We start from the raw sequence: 23623 nt of genomic DNA on the forward strand, positions 1-23623 counted from the left end.
CCTACAGCAAGAACTTGCATAACTTCTACTGAAACAAAAAAGTCAGAGTTTTAAAACCTAATAACTCCTGCCTTCCTTCAGTCACGAAGTACAGCTAAAGCTGGTGATCTTATGAGATGTCAGACTTCTGGTCTGGTTTGGGAGCGAATGCAGTCAAACTTCTTTCAGTCTTCAACCTTGTCTATTTTTTTTGATCATATTAGGGATATTTCTTGCCAGACACTATCTGGAAGAGTTTAACAGAATCAAAGGACTCTTACTCAAGCCAATAAAGGACACATTTTCTGCCAAAAAATGTCATGCTTGGCTTTGGAAGGACAAAGAAGTGCTGTGATATTTCTCTGCTTTTCTGAACATCTATGTACGTGGACTTTCAGACAACTGAAAAGAATACCTGCTCATCTACATCATCAGTTTGGATCACACCATATAATTCCAGGGTCCTGTGTCATTAATTATCAACATACATGGCTGCTAAATCTATCCTGCATCCTTTTTGAAGAAAAGATAATGCGTCCCTCTCAGACTGGCTAGATCAATCCAGGAACCTCTCCCATGAGCAGGATTGTACCAGGTCACTGTTTCTGTAGTAGGACTGTGCCCTTACACTCATCCACAGCCTTCTCTGCCTGATACAAACCCTTAGGATAATGCTGTAACTATGGCAGGAGCCAGACTATAAATGTCTAGACAGGCTACAAAAAAATTACTGGGTTTATAGAACTTTCTAAAAAAAATCATTGCCATGTTTCGGGATCAAAGAGGCCAGGGGGAAACCGGAGTCCAAAACATAATCCTTGTGCAGAGAAGATCTGCGGTACACAGATCTCTCCAAAGGCTCTGCTGTGTGCACATGGTCAACCTGCTTCAGCCAGTGGCACTGGTACGCATGCAAGCTGCTCTGGACCAGCTGGCCAAGGAAGCAGGGATCACATTGTAAATTGACTTACTGAAACTACTAAAAATAAATAAATACATTAGAGTACTTTAACAGAATAACACTTCATATGCAAAAGAAAGCTTTAGCTTTTCTCTGTATTCTAGTGTAATGTATCATAAAATTCAATTGATTCAAGCAGAGGCGAAATTAAACATACTTAAAACCAGAAATTACTCCAATTTTGTGTTACATCTGTGTCTATATTTGGCCAACACACTTACCTGGGTGTTTATTCTTATAGCTCCAATAGATGGAATTTCATAATAATAACCTAAAATTTGAAACAGAAATAATGCCTTCTTACTATAATATAGTAATTTCATTTAGTTTGTAATTTCTAAATTATTTTTATAGAAATTATCACATATCAGTAGAATATTTTTTGGTACATACCATCACAACGCATGCCCACATATAATGGGTCCCAATGCCATATAGGCCAAGCTAGTTACTCTAAAGCATTAAAAGTATGCAACGTGTATCTTTGTCTGTTACTTTTGAAGCTGAGATAATGTGCTGAACTTGTACTTCTGAATTCCCAGTTACTCTGATGTGCAAGTATATTTAATGGTCATTTTAATACTCTGTGACAACAGTATAATTATATACTGAATACATATAGGAATTCAAGTCTAGCTGCAGTCTGCTACAACAGTGAAGTTCAGAGTTGTAGAAAAAATGCAAAAACCAAGCTTGTATTTCTTCTAACTAGACATCAGAAATTTCTTTATTCATTGATTATATCACTTATTGGTTCGAATTAAAAATATTGCCAATAAGACTGAAAAGACAGGTACTTTCAGACAGACATCCAGTTTCAGAACAAACAAGTTTTAAGTCAAATTGCAAGGGACTGGGGAGGACTGGAGAGGTAAGAGTACCAAGGTTAGTTGCTTACTTTGCTGTAAGCAATGCATGACTTGACAACAGATTAAAACTTTTAATTAAGGAAAATTTAAACAAAATCTTGCTGCTTTGGATATGCAAACAAATAATCACATCAGTTTTGGAGAGAAGATTATGATTATTTTGCTTCGATAATATGATGACATAGGTGGTTATGCTTTAAGCCAACTGGTCCTCATTTGTTTTAAAACAATGGACTTCACTACACATGGTATTTTGAGATACAAAGACATTAGTTAAACATCCCTGTTGAAAAGAACAAATGTTGATTGTCTGTAATTATCCAACGATACAATCTGCTCTTCACAAAGATCTCGTGCGTAACTCGCCAGCATACTGAGAGACTCACAAGCCTATGGTATGTATGCTATTCATACAGCCTATGGATTCTTCTATATAATTATTTTTTGTGTGTCTATATCTTTCTCTCTCATTCTTATCTTCTCCTCCTTTCCCAGCAGTCTTAATTTTCAAGGCCCTTTGTAATCTATCCCACCTCTAACTTCTTGCTTCTTACTGATCCTTAAAATATATCTGTATTTTCAGTCAAGTCTGGCAAATGCTCTGTTTAAAATATTAAACAATATTGTTTGATAATTGCTCTATAGTCTATTTATCTGTATTCATCTCTTACCTCTTGTTCCAGAATTATGCTGTAAGGTATTTCAGACACCCCTTTCTCACATTCTTTTAAAATATTTCTGACCACATTTTTCACATCAGCAGAAAGCACTTTATTTCCTTACTTTTACCTTTTTTGCCTTTTTTTTTTTTTTTTTCCCTACATAAAGAGATCAGGAAAAGCAAACAAACAAACCAACCCACCCAAATCAAAAAGATGTAACACGCTCTTAGAAGCTAAGAAATAACAGCAAGAATAATTTTGATGTTTTCATCAAAAAAGGGAAAAATAATGCAAGTCATCTGGTTCCTTGTAAGTTTTGGAGAAAAACAGAAAGAAACCCAACCAGCCAACTAACCAAACAAAAAATCCCTTTGTCCAGACCCCTTAATATAAAACAGCTTTGCTTAATTTCTTATCTGTCATCAGTTCCGTCTTTTCATAGATGGCTGTTACAACAAGAATTCTCAAAACTGAACCATAATATCTTAGTATCATTATTACGAAAAGCACTGTGATATTTTTCTTATAATTTAAAGTTTTAAATAAAGTAACCAGAAATTAATATGCAGGGTTATTCTTTGTATACACATATATGCAAACACACATATTAATTCATCAAATAAGTTTCTCGAACTTTTATTAAAAATACAGTAAAGCTAAAAATCAGGCTGAAAAAAAGAACTATAATTTTTAGAAAACAAAAAAGATATTGCCTATCCAAGTCTCTAGCAAAGAATAGTCTCAAATAAAAACTCAGTACCTTTATTTTCACAGGCCATCCACTGTATGGGTCCTTTGTCGTAATTATGTTGACCAACAGAAAACGTGAACACACGTACCTATGCAAGTTGAAAAACAATGCATATAACATAACTATATGTCATTAATTAGGTGTCACTCTCAAGTTAAAAATACTTTTTTTCCTCTACATTTGGACAGAAAAAGAAAATGGTGAATTTTCCTTTCTTAATCACAATAATAGACACACTTTTATTATGATATTTTATGTATTCTTATTGTTTGGTCCATGAACTAGAACTCAGGAAGAATGTTTTCTCATGCATCTTTCATACTTTAAAGCTCTTACTGGTTTTTGGTCCTAAGGTGGTAATGATAACTCTCCAGGTTTTCTTAAATTAGTTGACATAATCTCCTATCCATATTAGATCCTCAAAAGAAATTAAAATAAACATATGCATGGCAGTAGAATTCAAAGCAATGCAAACCAGGGCTTTTTGGGATATAAAATAATTTCAGGTAAAAAATTATATTTTCAGATAGTACAGAAAACAAATTATCATTTTGCTCAGACTTTTATTCTTTTCCATTGAAACCCACTAAATTAGTTCAACAGAGTTCCATAAAGGGTTAAGCTTTTGATATTTCACTTTAAGCCCTTGATACTCATTAAAACTATATGTTTTGTAAGTACAATTCTATTCTATTTAGCCAATGCAACTCCAACCTATCTCAGTAACTGAGGGGAGTCATGACTTCAGAAGAACTCAACAAATTCTATCAAAGTTTTAGACTGAAAGCAGGATTCTCAGCTGAAATTATTTTCCATGTGAACTCTCTGATTTGAATAAGAAAAATGATAAAAATTGGTATTGCTGTACGCAAATTAAAAATCCTACAAGACACATAGAAAAATCACAAATATGTTTTAGATTCTGGCTGACACTTTGCTACAAAACCTGGCGTTTCTATAAAAGGTGGGAAAAATACTTTCCCAACAGTTTTAATAAGCTGTTCTCTGCTCTCATGTCCCTCTGAAGGAATGTCCAAGGACCAGACTGACTTTGCTTTTCAGGCATCTCTTTCTTTTTGGACGTTTAACTTTACCGCTTCACTTTACAAATCACAGATGACAACATGAAGTCATCAAATAAGCAACAAAAATCATGTGACATAATAAGAGCTTATATATTAACCAAGAGCTGTAGCAATAGTTCCAAATCATCAGTCAGCAGCTAGCAATTGAAGAAACTTTATTAATGTTGAGCCCTATATGCAAGGAGGGACAACAAAATTTTGTGCTTGATGTACTTTTTAATTAACAATACATTTTGATTTGCTTCATCCATGCAAACTCTTTGTTTCTGCAGTTAAAAGCAGAGTTAAAACAAGTACACTACTGCACTGAATGCTGATTGAGATTCTTGGGCTTTTTTTAAATACAGACAAAAATTGAAGTTTTTCAATAAAACTAATAAGACTATACCATATAAGATCACTTCTCAGTAATCTGTCAAGCCACTTATAGTTCTAGTTACCCAGACATGTATGGGATTGTCTGTACATGTGTGATTGTCAAATTTTGTTCTCGTAGTTCATATGGAGAGAGATAGCTGAAAAATATCTTCTATTACCTTGAAAATATCAGTATTGATAGTGCAAACATGACTTCACCTGATATGTCATCACCTGATTTGTTAATACTACATCACGTTGTAAATTCAAGTTACATTTGCCATCCTCTGTTTGTTCTTGACCTCGTTTACAAAATGCCAGGTGTTACTCTTACAGTAGATCTTTCTGTTTCTATTTAATTACCATCTATTTTTCCCAAGCTGAATATCACAATGTTATTTTCTATTGGTATCTCTCAGTTCAAAAGGTTCCTATCTACTTTACTCCTGTTCTCTTTTTAGGACTCACAACTTGTCCCAGTTTAGTATCCACTAAATGCTTGATTCAGATTACATTCTTCTCAAAAATCACATGGCAATAAGAGAACCCCCATTGAAAGTCACTAGTTAGATAGTTGAGTGACCTGATGTCTCTTTTGGATTAAAAGTAACTAATTCTGTTGAGACAGTCTCATGTGGCTTTGTGTGTGTATCCAACACGAGTCAATTAGACTGGACTGTCTAGCATTTGATCTCAAATATAAAAATGAAACACTGCATTGGATTCAAGTCGCAAAATGGTATGTAATTTAGAGAAAAAAAGTAGCACGTTAAATCTGCAACTAATCTATAAAGAATTTAGAATTTAAATTATTGACAACAAGCAGAGGACAATATAGCTGATTTACTGTTCCTTGGATAATTAACAGAGATAAAGAACAGCAATGAAAATTGGAGTTTTTAATTGTTACTTGGTTTGGCAAGAGGGTGGAACATTCAAAAGAGTTTTCTTTTTCCTATTCTCTCATCTGGAATTGAGTAGAATGACAGACCAGCTGGAAAAACGAGTCAGCAAGTCAAATTAAACAAGCCAATTTTAGCAAAAAAACATGCTCTGCACTAAGATTTTCTGTGACAGGACACAGAGTCAGCCAGAGAACTGAAATGCATCTGTCTATACCTCTTCCTTATAGACATCTGTCCAAAGAAGACAAATGGTGCTTAAACTAGAAAAGACAGATTTAATTACATTTAATAGGGAATTTATGCTCTTGGAGCAACTAGATCAGACACAATGGATATGAGCACCTCTCCATTTGCCTGTCCCTCCTTTCAAGTTTGCTTTCAACCAAGAGAATTTCTGAGTAGAAGCAAAGTGCCAAGTACTCTTTGATCCCAAGGAGTTGTTTTCCATCACCACCGAGCCCTGGTTATTTCTTCTCTGTGCTTCTCTGCAGCCTCTTATGCTCTGCATACACTGCAGGTTCCTGTTTCCTTTTGCTATGACTCTTGCTCTCTATCATCCACACCAGCAGATGGACACTTCTGTCCCCCAGACCATTTCCCATGGAAAGGGCAACCTTGCCTCCATACAGAGGAGTTCCATTTCTTCTCTTCATAAATAAACAGAACTTTCCAATCAGTAAAAACCAACGGAAGATTCAGAAAAGCAAATAGGAGCTGCCATGCTTCCTAATTTTCAATGGGATAATTCAAATTGAAGTCCTTCTAGAAAAATTTGTACCCTTAGAATGAAGAGGAAATGGTGATGGGCACCGCCATGCTCTGCCATCCTGGTCAGATACAGGACTGAAATCTAAGAGTCCTGATTTGTGCCAGTGAGAGTACAAGTCCAAAGCTGTGCCAGTCCTGTCAGGAATACATCATTTGCTGCTAACAGGTAGCTAGTTCTCTGTATTTTTCAGATTCTGAAACTAAGCTTGGGGACGGAACACAACTTACTTTATTCTTTATGTTATTTATTTACAGTATATAGTAAAACAATATACTTATTGATAAGTAAAACAAGTACAAAATTAATGTAAGGACAGGCGGGGAGTGGCACAGGCTGCCTGGAGAGCTTGTGAAGTCTGTCTCCTATGGGGTTTTAAAGCCCAGACTAGATAAAGCCCTGAGCAACCTGGCTTGATCTTATTCCTGACATTGGACTGGAGATCTCCTGAGGTCCCTTGCAATGTGACTTACCCTAGGAACCTATGAAGGACATCAAACAAAAACAAGGAAAACTCCAACTCCTGATCAGAGGAAGTGTCAGACGAAAAAGAAAGCTGCACAAAATAGATGAAGTACTGTATTGAAGAAAATACTGTTCCCTAATTACATAATTAATTTTATTTTCATTTTTAAATTTTTGTCTAGCAGAAAAAGCTCATAAAAATCAAGGTGAATAGAAGGATTTTGACTGCTACAGATATTAGAGGATAATGACACTCAAGAGAGTTGCAACAAAGATAAAAATGAAGAGCTGCCCATGAAAAGGCTGCTTTGCCTGCAGATCTCAGCCACTTTTTACCTATTTTATTTCATAATTTTGCTATTGGAATAAAATAAAGATTAAATTAGACTCTTCCTTTGGGTGTATCACAGTATGAGTGTTGCAGAAAATTAACAGCTTGAGTGAAGTTGATTCAAAGTGGTAACTAAGCACAGAAATCACCCTTGCTGCTTATACTACTGCATATGCGCATAGGCAATCTATGTGAGTCTGCAACAGTCTGAGAAATGGCAGCCACTCTGCAAGTGGTTCAGAATAACTGAAAATGCATATTTCTTGACAGACAAATTATTTGTCTTGAATTTTGTGCTGCTGCAATGAGGGTGCTCTCAGTAGCCATTTCTGTGCATCTCTTAATTAGTGTGTTTAGGAGGAGATTAACCAACCTGTGGAATCAGATATCAAGATTAATACAATAATTTACCAAATACAATTTATTTACCAAGCTACATGTAGGCAAGAGGAATCCCATAATTTCATGTCTATCATGTAAAAATAGCAAGACTGCATCTTTCTCTACCGCTAGATAAACAAAATTACTGAGATAAAAACTGATCTCATCAAATCCTACAACTTCAGTGTTCGTAATGACAATATCATTTCAGAGTATTTTAATCTGGCCTTTATAACTGCAGGTAAATATTTACAGATAATCTTTTTTACTATAGACAAAGAGAAGTTGTGATAAAGGAGAATAAATAATTCAGTATTTCCAGCATGATCCAGGAAATTATTTTTCCCACTAATGCATTTATAGGTTATCAGATATGATGAAAAATTGTTTGTGGTTTATATTTAATAGGTACACTTCTGAAATAAGAGGACAACCTATCAAGCCTATTTTTCTGAATGAAATCATAAAACTGCTTTTCTATATCCTACTATGCACCCTGTCTTGTAAATTTATTGCAAGCAGAGGCTTTAAACCACTTAATCATTTTGGTGCTTTTCTGACACAGGTCTTGATGTTATGTGGTTTTCAAGCTGCCACAGTTAAAACTGTGATTGCCTTTTATTCCTTACTGTCTTCACATCTGTGGGCAGAAATCTGAAAAGGATTTTGGATTCTGCTACAGACCAGAAGGTATTTATGAGCAATTTGAACTGAGAACATAACTTCAGAGGACGATCAGAAAACCCCATGCACTAATTAGAAAACTACCTAGGATTAGCCAAGATGAGGCACCAAGAACAGAGTTTCACCTAAATTCTGGTCCATAATCTGTCATGCTGAACTGCTGAATTCAGGACTCCTGTGGACACATTCCTGAACCTGTTAGGTTATATCTATAAAAGAGTGGGGTTTTCTGTTTGTTTGAGGTTTTTTGTTGGTTTGGTGTTTTGTTTTGGTTGTTTATTTTGTTTGTTTTTCTCCTAAAAAGCAAAGGGAGAAAAAAATACAAGTTCTGCATATAGCAGCACGGAAAAGACTCACAATGATGTGTTAGAGGGAAGTTTTTGGATCCCTTAGGCTGTCTTTATGCAGTAAATAAAATGAAATATAACCCATTTTCTTTCTCAGGCCATGAGGGCAAGCGGCACAGCATGGCTTACATTTCTATAGCTAAATTATGTTGCTTTCTTCCCTCCCTGTCCTCTCCCCCCCATATTGGGTGACGTATTTATAAAATCACTTGAGAACAGGCCCTGGTCCATGCTATCCCCTGCACTGAACCCAAACACTGTTCAAAAGAGTTGATTGCCGCAGGCCAAGAACCATAGTGTTTGAGTCTCAAACAATTAAACCATATGGATAATTGCAGACATTTCTCCAGCCTTCACCCTGGCCTTAGATCATTTATTAGTATGGATGCAGCTGTTTGATCCACTTCTAAGAGTAAAGCTGGTTTTCTCATGACAGACTGAGCAAGACTCACCCTTTTCAACATGACTGTGGCAGTGGTGCCTCCAACCTTTTAAATGAGAATTTAATGCTCACACAGAAGAGGTCTGAGTTTACGTTTCTTAGTTTAAGCAAATGCATCACTTCCACTGCTCTGAACACTGGGCTCTAGAGAGGTCAGAAGTTGGAGATTCCAGTTTTCGTCTGTATCTCTTAGATTGCTTGCACATTTTGCCCTTAACAGCAACTGGGAAAAACAGAGAAGACCTAAGCAGCAGGGTATGAAGCCTAGTCATGTGTTAACGTTGTGAAGTCTCCAAGACCTACAACTCCAAACATGGAATTCACAATTTTATGACAAATTAAGAAATATCAAGAAGGCATAATACACCAACTGAAATATATCAGCTTTGATTTTTGATATTTCTGGCTGCATTAGGATCTATTTCTTGCTGTGAGTACTGTCCAAAAATATGTGTAGACTTGGGAAAATTGCGGAGAAAAATATACAGGGGAAACAATAAGAATTTAGCTCTCCAGTAATGGGATGCAAAGATAATGTTAGGCTGGACATCTTCAAATTTATAGACATGAAGAAAATAGAAATACATTTGATAGAACACCCACTTAAATGTTTTCATAATTGACCCTGTATGCAAGGCATGTAACTATGCAAGTAATCCCCTTGACATCAATGGAAAAAAATGCATGAATTGAGGCACGTGTTTAAAGACTAATTGAGTAGGTCCTTGGAACTACTTTTCTAGACACTTATCCGCAATGAATTATTTCTTCCAAGCTTTCTGTGTATATTTGCAGTCTTCTCTATCATTAATATCTTTCATTCACTACAATTCAACCTCAAACTTCAAGCTGCAATGATAACTTATGAATTCATGGCCTAATTATAGTCTGCGTAATTATAGCCTAATAAAGAAAATAAATAATGACATTCTCAAAATTAGCTCACATCACAATCGAATGTTAATCCTTCTGTCTTAAAATAAAAAGAAAATTTAAGTTGTTACATATTAGGAGATTATTGGAGGATTTCATTTGCTTTGGATATGATTCTATACTGTTACTATTGGGAAAAAAGATCCAAGAGCACTGATGTATGTTGTAGTTATATGCAATTATTCTACAAAAATAACTAAAAAGGGAGGATTATAGCTTAAGTTTTCATAGCATATGCATACAACGAAAGTTGCATGTTCACTGAAGTCTTTAAAGTGAAAGTCATGAATCCCTGAAATGTGTTTTGAGAACTGCAAAATGTTTCAAAAATTAAAAAAAGTGGTTTCATCCAGCTTTCTTTGTTTCCTCAGAAAGAAAAAATATCAGCATGAAAATGGGGCTATTTTCTAGTGCAGAGGTTGAAAACACCATTATGGTTATCATATTGAAAAATTTCAGAACTAACACTCCCACAGAAGCAAAAAAAATAAACAAACTAATTCAGTGACACTGTTCTACATCTTCGTAGTGCCACCTTGTGGGACTGCAGCAACTCATTCCTTGCTCACAGAAAGGCCAGAATGTGGTGCCGCTTCCTCTTCTGCTGTATGGCTAGAAGTACGAAGGTATAAATTCCCTTCTGATACCTACTAATCTACCTCTGTTAAATTGGTTATAATTAGATAAATGGACTGCTGATCGCGTGGTCTAAGTCTTTTCCTCATTTAGACATACTCTTTGATGAGCCAGAAGTATCACACAAGTAAAAGTGGAATTATTGCATTTTGTATGCTCACAATAACTTCATGTAGGAATGGTACATAGCGATGAGGAGGTTATGTCTTCTGTACTACACTGTCCATAAATAAGATGAAGATTTTAATCTCAACATTTTCTAGGTGTAAGTGTAAACCAGTTCTGGTTTATTAGCTTTTTATACGATTAGTCTCAAGAAGAGTAGTTAGAGAAAAGACATGCTTTCTAAAACACTGGTAGGACTTCACAATGACGTGCTCAAATTTAAGTTTGAGAGTCAATCTGGCTGTGTCAGTCCTACCAAAAACTGGGCCTTGGTCCACTCTCCAGTCTTCTGAGCAACTATGGCAGCAGATCCCACATCCATGCACAGAAGCTGAACCTTTGCTCCTTTCGTTTTCCCTCTTCCTTGCTGCCCCAGGAGCAGCCCCAGCACCTTGTCTGGGAGTGTACCAGCTGGCGAAGGCTGAAAACCTCCCAGGTTTTACTAGCACTTAAAACCTACATAGGATTGCAGGACAGTGGCCAAGCTCACGTCTTGGCTCCATGCAACGTACTAATATAAATGGTGCTTTAAGTCAGTTAGATTAATAAGTCTCTGACAGAGTGTAATGCAGTTGCTGTATGTTCAGCTTACCCTGCTGGAAGGCAGAGATGGATTTTATCTGGAAAACCCCAAAATAGTCCTCAGACAGCCTTCTGTGATGCAGATATGTGGCTGTAGCTGTGGTTCAAAGGATGCTGGCACACTGGTTGCTTCTCCTGTGATTTCCACCAAAAGTGTCATCCTCCCCAGACCACCCCACACCACCTCAGAAATAAGTGTAAAGCACTCAATTTGGATCAGTGAATTTTCCAGCCACTCATCCTGTCTCCCAGTCTTCAGATGAAGAAATTACAATGTAATCTTTTTAGTAATTCAGCTGCTGAATATTTTACTTTGACTATCTGTTTTAGTCAGTTGATCTGTTTTCTTCCTTGGTCACGTTAATAACAGAGTTTCTTTGTTGAAATAAAACCCAACTCAATTCCTCCTTTTCCCTAAGCTGTTTCTCTCTGACGCTCAACATTTAGCATTCCCTGGAGAAAAAGTAAGTTTTTGCTGAGAGTTCCTTGTAAATTGGGTGGTTCATATCAGGAGTCAGACAAAGTAGTTGACAAAGTAATTCCCTCTGTAGTCTGGATTAAAAACATTTTGGGCGTTTCTTTGATAGTCAAAACATTTGGAGGCAGCTGAGCAGCTGGAAAGGGCTAGAATCATTAAAGAGATGTTTACTGTTCATATTGTGACACTAAGCCTTCTTTCTCTTTAGTTTTGTACTCCCTCCATTTTTTACTCCAATTACTCAAGTGTGTATAGCGTGGAAAACACTGACTGAAAGTAAATGGTTGCAAAGGCCTAACAGTTGTATTAAAAGAGGGAAAAGCATGGGGAGAAAAGGGAAGGGTCATTGAAAATTCTCATTTCCAGCAGAACTCATTTACAGGAAATCTTCCTCTCTGGAACTATCAGTTATAAAAAGTTCACGTTCAATTTTACAGAGGCCTGATCTTCACAGGAACATGACAAATCTAAACAAAAACAATTTAGAGAGCTTGAAAAAGAGTATGCCAGCTAAACAGGTGAAGGGACTTTTGTCCATGTTCATGTGCTATTTCTTGGAGATTGACCTGGGAACAGAACAGTTTCCTCAGATCACTTTAAAAGAGGAAGATTTAGGTATGAAAATGCTTCAAGTTTAGTTCCCTTTCCTTTTTTTAGGAGGGAAAAACATTAATAACTACTGGATAACATAGGAAACTCAGCACTGCCATATAGGACTGTGCTCAGGGCAACCTGACCTTGCCTGTGCTTGCGGGCAAGACCTTCCATCAGTGACCCAAGCGGGCAGTGCTGATGCCTCTTGTCACCAACTGGCAAATGTCCCAGTGTGGCTGAAAGACCGAGTCTTATGCGCCATCAAGTAATTGAGAACGTCCTTCACAGTTAGCAATTAATGCATCACTGTGCATGCTCACAGATTGTCCTTCTTGCCAAAATGCACCTGAAATCTGAGGATTCTCTATGAGAAACATTGTATAAAGAGATTTATACATACCATCTATCCTATGGATGGTTTAAAAAGAAAAAAGTCATCATGAGACACTTCACTCCTATACTGAACGATACTTATTTTCATTTATTTTGTAATCAGCTAAATAAACTAAATATTCAGAAAAAAAAAAAAAATCCTACATGCAATCCACAGATAAAAAACCTGGGGGTTGTCTATAGCCCTGGTGTGTTTAACAGTTTGTAACAGAGTTTTCTTAGTAAAACTAGATGTACATTTTGCTTTCCCACTGTCTAAAAGAGCAGAGACAACATATTATTGTTGAATCACCATTTAGGTGACAAGATCTAAGCCATTTTTTAGTCTATGATGTACATAAATTTTAATAATCTTTCCCAAACTCCGCTTTTTAATTGAAAAGGTCTTCAGCCTTATAAGTATGCTTCTTACAGATCTACTTATGACAGACAAAATATCGCCTTAGAGGGTTTTGATTTTGTCTTTGTTTTTCTTTCCAAATAAAACAGCATCTACAAAGTTTGCAACAGAAATCATTCAGGTTATCATTGCTTTTCCTATGTACATATAGGGTAGAGAATACAATACGACCAGTCTGCATTATATAATTAATGGCCTGCTAAGACATGGTTTTATCAAATCATGTGTAAATAAGCCTAATTCCTTGTTGTTAAAAAAGATTCATTTAAATAAATTCTGGATTATTAAAAAAATGCATTTGCAGGTTGCACTTCAGGTTCTTTGGTCAGTATGGATTAAATGTCTTTTTCACACGACTAACAGTGAGATTATGAAGTGCAGAATTCCCACCTAAGCCTCAACAAACACTCAGCAAACATCATTTTGAATTTGATACAAGGCTAACAGGAATATGAATTCAACTAAAACTACTGACTTCAAATAGAAGCTGAATATAGGAACAGAGGAATGAAGACACATAATAGGCTAAGTATACAAAAAACTTCATATGGGGGCTGATTCTGTTCTGAAAAATAACATTTTTCCCCTCATCTGTGTTTTAGTAATGAGACTTATTAAATTGTTTGTGAAAACCTCAAGAGAATAATTAAAAGCTCAAACTTGAATGTCATCTTCCATAACCATGCAAGTACAAGATTGAAAAGTTAGTTTCATTCTTCTATTAAAGACATTGTATTCTGTACAGTACATTCAATTCTGTTTATTAAATCCTATCCTGTATAGTGTAAAATATTAAAGAATGTGACTGTGATTTCCTGGAGATACGATAGAGCAGGTTTTGCCTTTTCTTTTAGACTAATCAGGATTTTGAGTCCAAGTAACTTCCTAAGTAGAGACTGTAGTATTTTCCGTTTGTTTCTCACCAGAATACTCATCCCTTACTTGAAAGATTATTTTTTTCTTGTTTTTTGTCAAAATCAAAAAATGTTTTGCAAAATGTTATACAAAAATAATTAATTACACATAATAATTCTTATTCTTGATAAGATTTCTCAGACAGTGCTCTCTCATCTCAGGTACAGATGTTCTCTCCTAAAAAGCAACCCTTCCTTACAGTGTCTGTAGCAATCTCTCATATTTTACATTTAAGTTGCACAGGGTTTCTACTTGCTTAAGTGAAGTTTACAGTACACCTGCCCTAGTGTTTTCTCATTGTCCATTTCATATCCCTTTCCTCTGTTATGCTTCTTGAATATATAAGCCTACATTTCTCGTTATCTGAATGGATTGTAACTTTGTTTCTTGAAATTTTCATTTCCTTCTTAACCTGTTATCTATTTCCACTGCTGCAAGCATACAGCTTCTGCTCCCATCTGCTTGTTTCAGCTGTTACCTTATTCTCATGCCTACTACTAAAATTCGCGTTCTATTACTCCTTCCTTTGAACCCTAGTGTAAAGTCTCCTACATATTTCTGCAAATCTTTTTATTTAAAGATCTGAAACAATTTCAATCACTAAGGGACTAATTCTCAACCAATGCTCAACACCCATCTATCAGTTCACCTGAGCAGCATTAACAAATTAAGATTACTATCAAGTTTTAGAGTTTCTTAATAATAGTTTGTTCTTTTTAAAAATATATATTTATTTGTGCTAGTTGCATTACATTACTTATTCTATTAAGTGGACAAAATCTGAAGTTTATCCATAGAAAGATGCACTTTTATACTGATGTAACTTTATAGAAAAGCCTCTCTAATCTTCATAATTGTACTTTTTATTGCGTCCAGGTTTGCTTCTCTATCTGCAGAATGCTACTCTTAACTTCTAAACTTTCTCCATTCTTATATTTTAAAATGAATGGGATTTGCGAGTCTCTCTTACATGGCACTTATAGCAGAACAACTTACAGCTTCTCTGTCTACTGCACTCATTACAGTCTTTTTTTTGCAATGTACTTATAGTTCTTCCTTCAACAAACACCAGAAGCATACAAAAATTATTTATAACTTTAATAATATAGGTTCATGTGGATAAAACTTTATGATGGAAGGCACAATTCTTGAATATCTTGTGGAACTATAAATTTTCCTATCCTGCTACAAGACACGAAAGCCAGTTAGATTTATTTCTGATTTTGAAGGAGGAGTTAACTGAAAATGTAGAAGAAAGATCATTTGTGTGAAAGATCAAGACCTGATTTTCATTTTGAGGGCAGAAATGTATGACAGTAGTAAATCAAAGATTTACGTTTCAAAGAGACAGACTTCAACAAATGCAAAGAACTAGCTTGTTGAGTATTGTGGGAAGATAATCTGAAGAATAAAGGGTTACAAGAAAGCTGGCAATCATGAAAGAGAATACATAAAGAAGACATGAGGAAGATATTTTTTCTATGAGGATGGTAAAATACTGGAGCAAGTCGCCCAGAGACATCATTGATGCCCCATCTCTGGAGACATTCAAGGCCAGGCTGGATGGGGCTCTGAGTAACCTGATCCAGTTGGAGATGAACCTGCTCATAGCAAGGAGGGTTGGACTAGGTGACCTTTGAAGGTCTCTTCTAACTCAAACTATTACATTATTCTATGATTACAAGAAGAAACTGCTTAATGTAACTTAAGATTAAGTGCAACTTAAGATTAAAAATACTTAGAAAATTAAACACAGAAAATGAAATTGAAGGATACCTGTAAAAAGCAGCACTATGGGGAAAAGATTCAGAGCAAAGCAAAAACCCAATATAGTTCAATAGTGTAAGGCAGTTCCAAAAACGCAAGTTATATTCTACAGTGCATGAAAAAAGTGTCATATCAAATACCCAGTTCTATTGATACCACTTATGTTTCTCTAGCTCTTCAATAGCATATTTTAAGAAAGATGGAGAGAACTTCTGGTACACAACGGGAGAGAGAATAAAGAATTAGAAGAATTTAAGATATAACTAAGGAGAATTTGGAAGAAATCAGTTTGTTCCACCGAAAAGACAAAAAGTTGAATAGCTGGATGAAGGTATCAAAATAAAAATGTTGTCTTAAAATGTAAGAAATGTTGATGAGAACTAATTGCTCTCTGTAATGACTGTAAAATGACAGGGAAAAAAAAAACCCAAAACTCTAAGCTTATTTTGCCTTAAGGAATTTTTGGGAAAGGTTTATAAACAGGCAGGTGTTGAAAAATGAAAAATGTAAATACCTAAGGAAGTTGTGGAATTGAATATTTTAAATAAGAAGTTACATAAACACAGCCCAGGTATTAAATTGCTCATTGCAGAAAGTCCCATTCCTCCAGTTCTTGAATTACAGAAGAATATAATCAACTCGCACTGCATTTCACTGCAATCTCAAATCCATAAGAATGAGCATCCAGTTAATGGGGAACTCTGAGACAAGACCAATGTTCTGATGTCTAACCTCAACCAGTTGCACCCTACGTAGCATTTTGTTTGTATAAATAAGTAAAATGCAGTCTGACTCTCTTGCTTTCATCTCAAAACAAACATAATGTTCTTTCTATATTAAAAATATTCTATCCTTGTTTCCTTGATTAATCATTTTATGCCATCTGCAGGATCAACCTCTACATGATACTCTGAATCAATCACTATTAATGTCGTGGTTTGAAATTGAAGATCTACAAAAATAGAAGTATCAAATAACCTCCTTCATGCCAAATTTGAAGAAAATAAGCTGCCACTTTGGTTTTATGTAACAGATACTCATGATTTTAATATGACCGATAAGGTCACTTTTCAACAAAGCTATATTAAAACTTCCATTACCTTTCTACAGTTCTCAACACCACCATGTGGATTTTTATCTTGCACAGTAGATAAAAATACCATGTGGATACTCAGACGGATTCATGCTCATAATGAAATAGCAGCCTATAGAGAAACTTGGTATCAACACATATATGTGTGTGTGATGGCTGAAACAAAAAGTAGGTGAAACAGTGAGAAAAAATATAATGGATGTGACTTTCTTATCAAAGCCTTAAAGGAAAAACCTTAGAGGTGATATTACATAGTCCAAAGATAAAGGGGTCAGTGAAAGGTAGTGAGGGAAAGGCTGTGGGAGAGTCCTGTAACCCAACAGCATTCTCAGGGCATCAACACATGCGAGTGGCACATCAGTTTAGGAGATGATTGCTGAAAAGGCAATATATATACATTTTTGAAAAATAGTATCCTAAAAAATCACTGTACTCCAATTTCTACTGGAGGAATAAGGCTTCACACACCATTAGGTAATCGTGGTTCAAAATTTAGGTTTATGGGGAAAAAATGTGCCTAATATAGTAGTGAAAAATAAATTAAAGAAATTAATATGATATTACATGGCTTAAATAGCATATTATTGTGCAACTTGACTATTATTAAACATATATGGATAATGAGTATCACAGAAGGAAGACTGCTGATAAGGAATATTTAAATTCATTAGTGTAGGAGCCTTAATCTCTCTTAGGAACTCAGAAGCTGGGACAGTGGATATGTTGCAATCCGTTCATGAATAAGTGGAGCTAAAAAGTGGGTAAAAAATAGATAATTTGTCTTAAGAATAAGATACATATTCAGTGAGAAATCTAATAACATAATTTCCACTTTCACTTGGAAAGAAAAAGGAATGGATTGTGAAATATACAAATACTGACCCAAGTTTCACCCAGAATATTTTAGCTTTACCACTTATGCATGTCTCTGTACATATGATGAATTAAAATTAACAGCTGGAAGATGACACACTCTTAAAACAGAACTGATTAGGGAAGGAGCCAGGGAACCAATTTAACCAGCTAATGGGAGATTTCTTCTACATGGGATTTCCTGAACCATCCCTCCAAGAAAATTCAGAGCACAAGGGGACTATCAGCAGGAATGAGAAATATCTTTACCTGGTTGTCTAAAGATCACAGAAGGTTCATGCAGAGGAGGCCTGAGAACCATCTACAGTTCAGAAAGCTTAAAATTTTATCTAGCAAACTATGCCACATGCCATTCAGATGTAAACCAGAATTTTGCTTGGGTCAACCCTTAATTTAATTACTGCATGTTATATCCTGTGTCACAAGTCTATCACACACTCAGAAATGCAAGAACTGTTGGGATATGCTTTGACAGCTGTTAAGCTTTATGCAAAGTTGATACTAGTGTTCACAAAGATGCTGTTTCTCGATGAGAAAGATACCGTTTCTATTTTCAGCTCTATAAGCAAACCCCAGAAAATCATGTTCATTCAGTCTGACACCTGATGAGAATCCCATGGCTTCACCTCAAGTGGAAATGTCACGGGCTTTTCCAGGGGTCATTTGTAGTCAGGACTAATGTTTTCAGCCTTGTCTGGAATGATTCATACACCATTGACTAGATTAACACCATTTTCTTTCTAGTTTTACTGACTTGCAGTTGTGCAATAGTGGATTCAAACCAACAAAGAAAATTATTCTCTCCTTTGGTAAGGACAGTGGGAGGTAATTTTTCCAGTTTTAGAAGAAAGTTTTGCAAGTGCTTTCTCATAGATACTTCATTTTATTATATCATTCTATTAACATGCTGAATGTGTCCCATTTAGAAGTCGCTGTCAGTTGCAAGCTTCCCAGTGGAGTTCCAGCAAGCTGGCGCCTTCTCACATAGGACCTCCCACCACTGCAGCAGTTCTGTGCCCACCACATACAGGGTTTTTTGAATGGAACAGAGTTGTTAGGAAACTCTGTATGCCATTTCCTCTCAAATGATATTGTCAGAAAAATCTAGACAAAATGAGGTTGTATTCATCATAGCAGATAACTCTGAGGAAATGGGACATAAGACCCACTTAACAGTTCTCCTCCTATCTGAGGGGTCAGATCCTCTGATCTGAGTTGCCCTGCCTGTGTGGGTCAGTTCAATTCACCTGACCCACACAAACCTCTGTCATGCCAGGAATCTTCAAACAACTAAAAGCTCATGGGGTATGTTAAAGGTCTTTTCCTACTCACGTAAGTTGAGCAATCCTTCAAAACACAGATTTCATGGTGCACAATTTGCCCCGAAGTGCTGTAATTAGTTTTCTATTTTCAACCTGAATTCTAAATTCTCCGGATGAAGAACGTCTACTGGGCCTACATTTCGAATAAATTTATACTGCTGTCTTCAGAGAAGCCATCTGTAGTATGAGTGCAAATAAAAGGAACATTTACCACCCTGATTCCAGAAATTTACTGTGTTTGTGGTATTTAACACATCTAATGCGAGTGCCCCGAATGTCACCGCAAAGGTAAACATGCCAGTTTTTAAATATCAAGCACAGCGTGGAGTAGCAAGATGTGACAATAAAATCTGGCTTTATAAAGGGGAAAAGGCATGTAAAGGTGAAACACAACTGTGATTTTTCACTTCAAGCAGATCAAAACTAAGAATGTTGCTCCTCAAAATTATTTTACTTAAGTTTTATAATAACTCTCAAATTCATACTTTAAATGAATTGTAAAGACAGAAAGCTATTTTAAATATACCTGTATGCTTTTTCAAACAGATGAAAACCCCAATTTCAGAGGACAGTTTTCCAGCCTCTAGATTCTAGGCTGCTCTTTCAGTAGTTTGTAATTGTTTATTGTATTCTTTAACTTCTTAGCTTGAAGGTTGCACTAAGGGCACTGCAAACAACTGTACTAATACAAGTCGTCTGATGAGCCAAACTTATTGAAGCTTCTTTCATGCCAAGGAATTACAGGGTAACAGACATGAAGAAGAAAATACTTTTAGAACTGAAGAAATTTTACATCAGGAAGATGAAAACAAGGATTAATAGATTTGAATGAATGGTCTTTTGTTTGTACGAGGGAAGAAAAGTAAGTTTATAACAGAGTGTATCTAAGATGGGAAGTGACTGTGACATAAAACAAAGATTCATATTTTATATACTGTATGAAAACACAAAGAAAAATGTTCAAACAAATGCAGAGCAGGCAAGAAAAGACATCAGCTCATACATATTTATACCATGAAATGCTACTACGCTAAAACATGGAAAAGTTTTTAACACCACACTTATATTGAATAGTCCCTCTACAAATGATAATTATAAAATCTGTCTTATATTCAATTGGCTACTTGTGAAAAAAGAAATTATAATTAAAAGTTAAAATATAAAGACAAAATATCTAGACATATCTCATCATTTAAATGAAGGCAGCCTACTGTGTAATCTAAGATGGCAAGGCCATGCGACTATGACTTTACAAAATCAAAAGTAGCTGTGTTTTTTTCATGTTAGAATGTGTCTGTCAATTATGTTATTATGTTCTACTGGATTAAGATTGACATTAAATTACACAGAGGCGGAACAACAGGAAAGATTACATGTCATCATTCTGGAATCAAGCATAGTCTTGTAAGGAGACCGTGACCACAAGCATATTTTGTATTAGCCTTAATTTTAAAAACATTAGAATGCAATGAAAGATTGTTGGGGGGCGGAACAGTGTTATGATTCCTAAAAATTAATTTACTGATTCAGTCTCACTAATCTCACCAAAAGTTTTTCAACCATAAATTTCCTTTCAATACCACAAATATTGTTACTGATTGAAAACTATAAGTAGAAAGAAAATAGATCTTCAAATTATACTTGCAAAAACTTTCTTACGATTTCTTGTATTTCTAAAGTAATCTTGGGGAAAAAAAAAAAAAACAAAAACACAACAGTAGTAAGGGATGGCATTTAGCAACCCAGCACTTTGTTGGAGAAGTAACAAAATATAAGTGCTTACTAAGATTTGAATTTGTAGATACAGAGAACTTAAATCAAGTGTAGGAAATTTCCCTTGCACTGCACCTCCACTGCATTTAATTATATAAGAAAATATGCTGAAATAATAAGAAATCCATACAGTGATAATTATCACCGTTATACATTTGTTGCATACAATAAAACCCCCAAACCCTCATTCACTAGAGGGAACAAGAAAATAAGAGTGCATTGTATTATATATCACAGTATATATAAAACAAATCAAATCCTTAGTAGCCTAAGTGTACTGTATTAAAGTATAGAGTAAAATAACCATTTTAAACAAGTATATTCTAAATATTCATTTATTATATAATACTTCAGAGAATAATCAATCATCAGGCATGATGTAAGACCACAAACATCAGCACTACAAATCTCTTTTGGTGATTTGGACTGAATATTGTACTATATTTTCCTCCTAACACAGCAAATTAAATGGAAAATAATAAGAAATTAATCATACATCTTCCCCCTTATGCACGTATTTCATTTATCTGATGGCTTTTGTTATAATAAAAGCTACAAAATCCACATTTGAAGAGGAATCTCTGCACGTATTTTCAGAATGCAGCCATGTGTGTCACATCGCAAATCGTTATGATTTCACTTCTTCCTTGTAATTGTCAGTTTAAAAAGTACTTTCAGCTCAGACATGAAGATTAACTAAACCCCACCACATCATCCTGTGTGAAACACCATTATAAAGTAGGCACAAAATGATTATTCAAGGTCACCGAGTGAATCACTGGTCGTGATGGAAATTGCGTCTTGCATTTCTAGTTGTCCTTTCTAAGAGATTAATTAAAATATTTGAGGATTTGCAACAAAATACTTCCATTGCTTATACATAACTTCCATGGCAACTGTTAAAGTATCTTGGTGAACTGTGATCTAACTTCTAGCTGCTTTTTTCGAAAACAAAACAAGAACACACACAAAAACCAGGTAGAGGTATATCCTCAAGCACTAGAAGAGTAAATTCTTAGTTGTAGTGTGAATCAAGCTCATATTTAGCTTTAATTTAGAAAGTGATTAATCTTCTAAGTATAATGATATGCACTGAAGTGTAGCAGTAGACAATTCATAAAGCTGTTTTATTTCACACACGCAACTACGTTTCTGCATTTTTGCATCTATAAGTATGCAAAAGCGAGACCAGTTTTATTAGATTCTAAATTTAAACCCCAAACCAGCACAGCTAATAATCTAATCTAATCTGAACACAACTCATCCAGTCATTCTCATGTCAAGCCCGTAATTCTGGTTGAACCACAGGTCAGATTTCATCAATAAAAAGCCATCCCACACCTGGCTGAGATATTCAAAGGTTTAATTACCCTCACTGGGAAAAGCATGTGGGTTTGTTCCAGCTCAAATCTATTCAGATTCAGACTCTAACCTTGAGATCTGCTCTTTCCTTTGCCTGATGAACTACAAAATCACAGAGAAAATATTCACAGTGAGGAGATACAGATATATCTCATATCATTCAACTACCCATCTTTCTGCTTGATAATGCAAGGACTACATTAATACAAGAAAAAGGTCAATAAAAGGTTTAATTCTTTATGGGTTATGGTATACTCCTGTACTGCTTGACAACAAGTCACAAGGTGTAAAATATTAAATATATTTCATGGTTTTTTTTAAAGTAATGTTATAGATTGAGAAACTTTTAGGTGCCCAAAGATTCTATACTAACACATTTTTTAAAAGTACCTTATACCTAAAATTATTTCAGTTCCTTAATTAAATGTCCCTCTTGTTGCTGTTGTATTTTATGTAGTAAAATCTTTCATATATCACTTACTTTTTTGTCTTCATTATATTTATGGAAAATTTCTTGTGCTCTTTCTTCACCGCCATCCGTAAACAGCATAATAATCTTATTGCAGTTAGCTCTAGAAACACTGTGCTGTAGGAGATTAAAAAATAATAACAACAATTAAAAAATCTTCAGTTTGGATTTCAAGCTATAAGGAATAGCAACTGTTATATTAGATGGCTTTCATATCAACATGCTTACTACTTTAACACTGTAATCACAAAACTTCCCAAGTCCTTTAGGATTTCACTCAACAACCCCTTCTGAATTAAAAGCAAAATAAAATTAAGCAAAACCAGATTTCTGTTCCAACAGAATTAAAGATGACTCATTCAGATCTGGCCCAACACAGAGAAATGGGGATCTGGTGCTTCCTCTCACCTCCAGCAACACAAAGCAAGCTCTTCAGCTCATCTCCATCACATCAATCCCGCAGCATTCTTCTCCAGATGTTCCACATGAATACAGCGGGGGCTTCTAAACATTTTTTTCTCTTCTCTTTTCTCACCCTTACTTTTTTATTATCCTTACTGACTTCAAAAATTTGGGAACGATGACCCTCTAATGAAATATTGTTTTTTATTTGGTTTTATTTTGGTTCATTTGTTTGTTTTTTTGTTTTGTTGTGTTGTGATTCCCCCCTTTCCCCCCCCGCTGGACTCCTCTTAGAAAATATCGAGTTCACTGACCACTTAAATAAAAACTCTCATAAATGTAGGCATCCTATAGGTACATCTATAACATGGTACCTTGTAAACGTACAAATATTTTTGCATTCACTATTTTCATCACATTTCCTTAAAACAAGCTCCATTTTCCACTTCTGAAATTCTTTCCTGGTTTATAACTATTATTA

At 35.3% G+C, this 23623-nt stretch overlaps 1 protein-coding gene across 10 annotated transcripts in view; it reads right to left on the reverse strand.

Moving 5' to 3' along the window:
- CACNA2D1 (calcium voltage-gated channel auxiliary subunit alpha2delta 1) overlaps positions 1–23623 on the reverse strand; it is a 400174-nt gene that overhangs the window by 58666 nt on the left and 317885 nt on the right. For all 10 annotated transcript variants that reach the window (XR_011737089.1, XM_071803490.1, XM_071803489.1 and 7 more), the window contains exons 12-14: positions 22753–22857; positions 3232–3310; positions 1162–1211 (exon numbers count right to left, since the gene is read on the reverse strand). Coding sequence is in view for 9 of the 10 variants with exons in the window: in XM_071803490.1 (XP_071659591.1) it covers positions 1162–1211; positions 3232–3310; positions 22753–22857 (234 nt within the window). In the remaining variant the exon portion in view is untranslated. The remainder of the gene's footprint in view (positions 1–1161; positions 1212–3231; positions 3311–22752; positions 22858–23623) is intronic.

This window comes from Patagioenas fasciata, chromosome 1 (genome assembly GCF_037038585.1).
Source record: "Patagioenas fasciata isolate bPatFas1 chromosome 1, bPatFas1.hap1, whole genome shotgun sequence".
NCBI lineage: Eukaryota > Metazoa > Chordata > Aves > Columbiformes > Columbidae > Patagioenas > Patagioenas fasciata.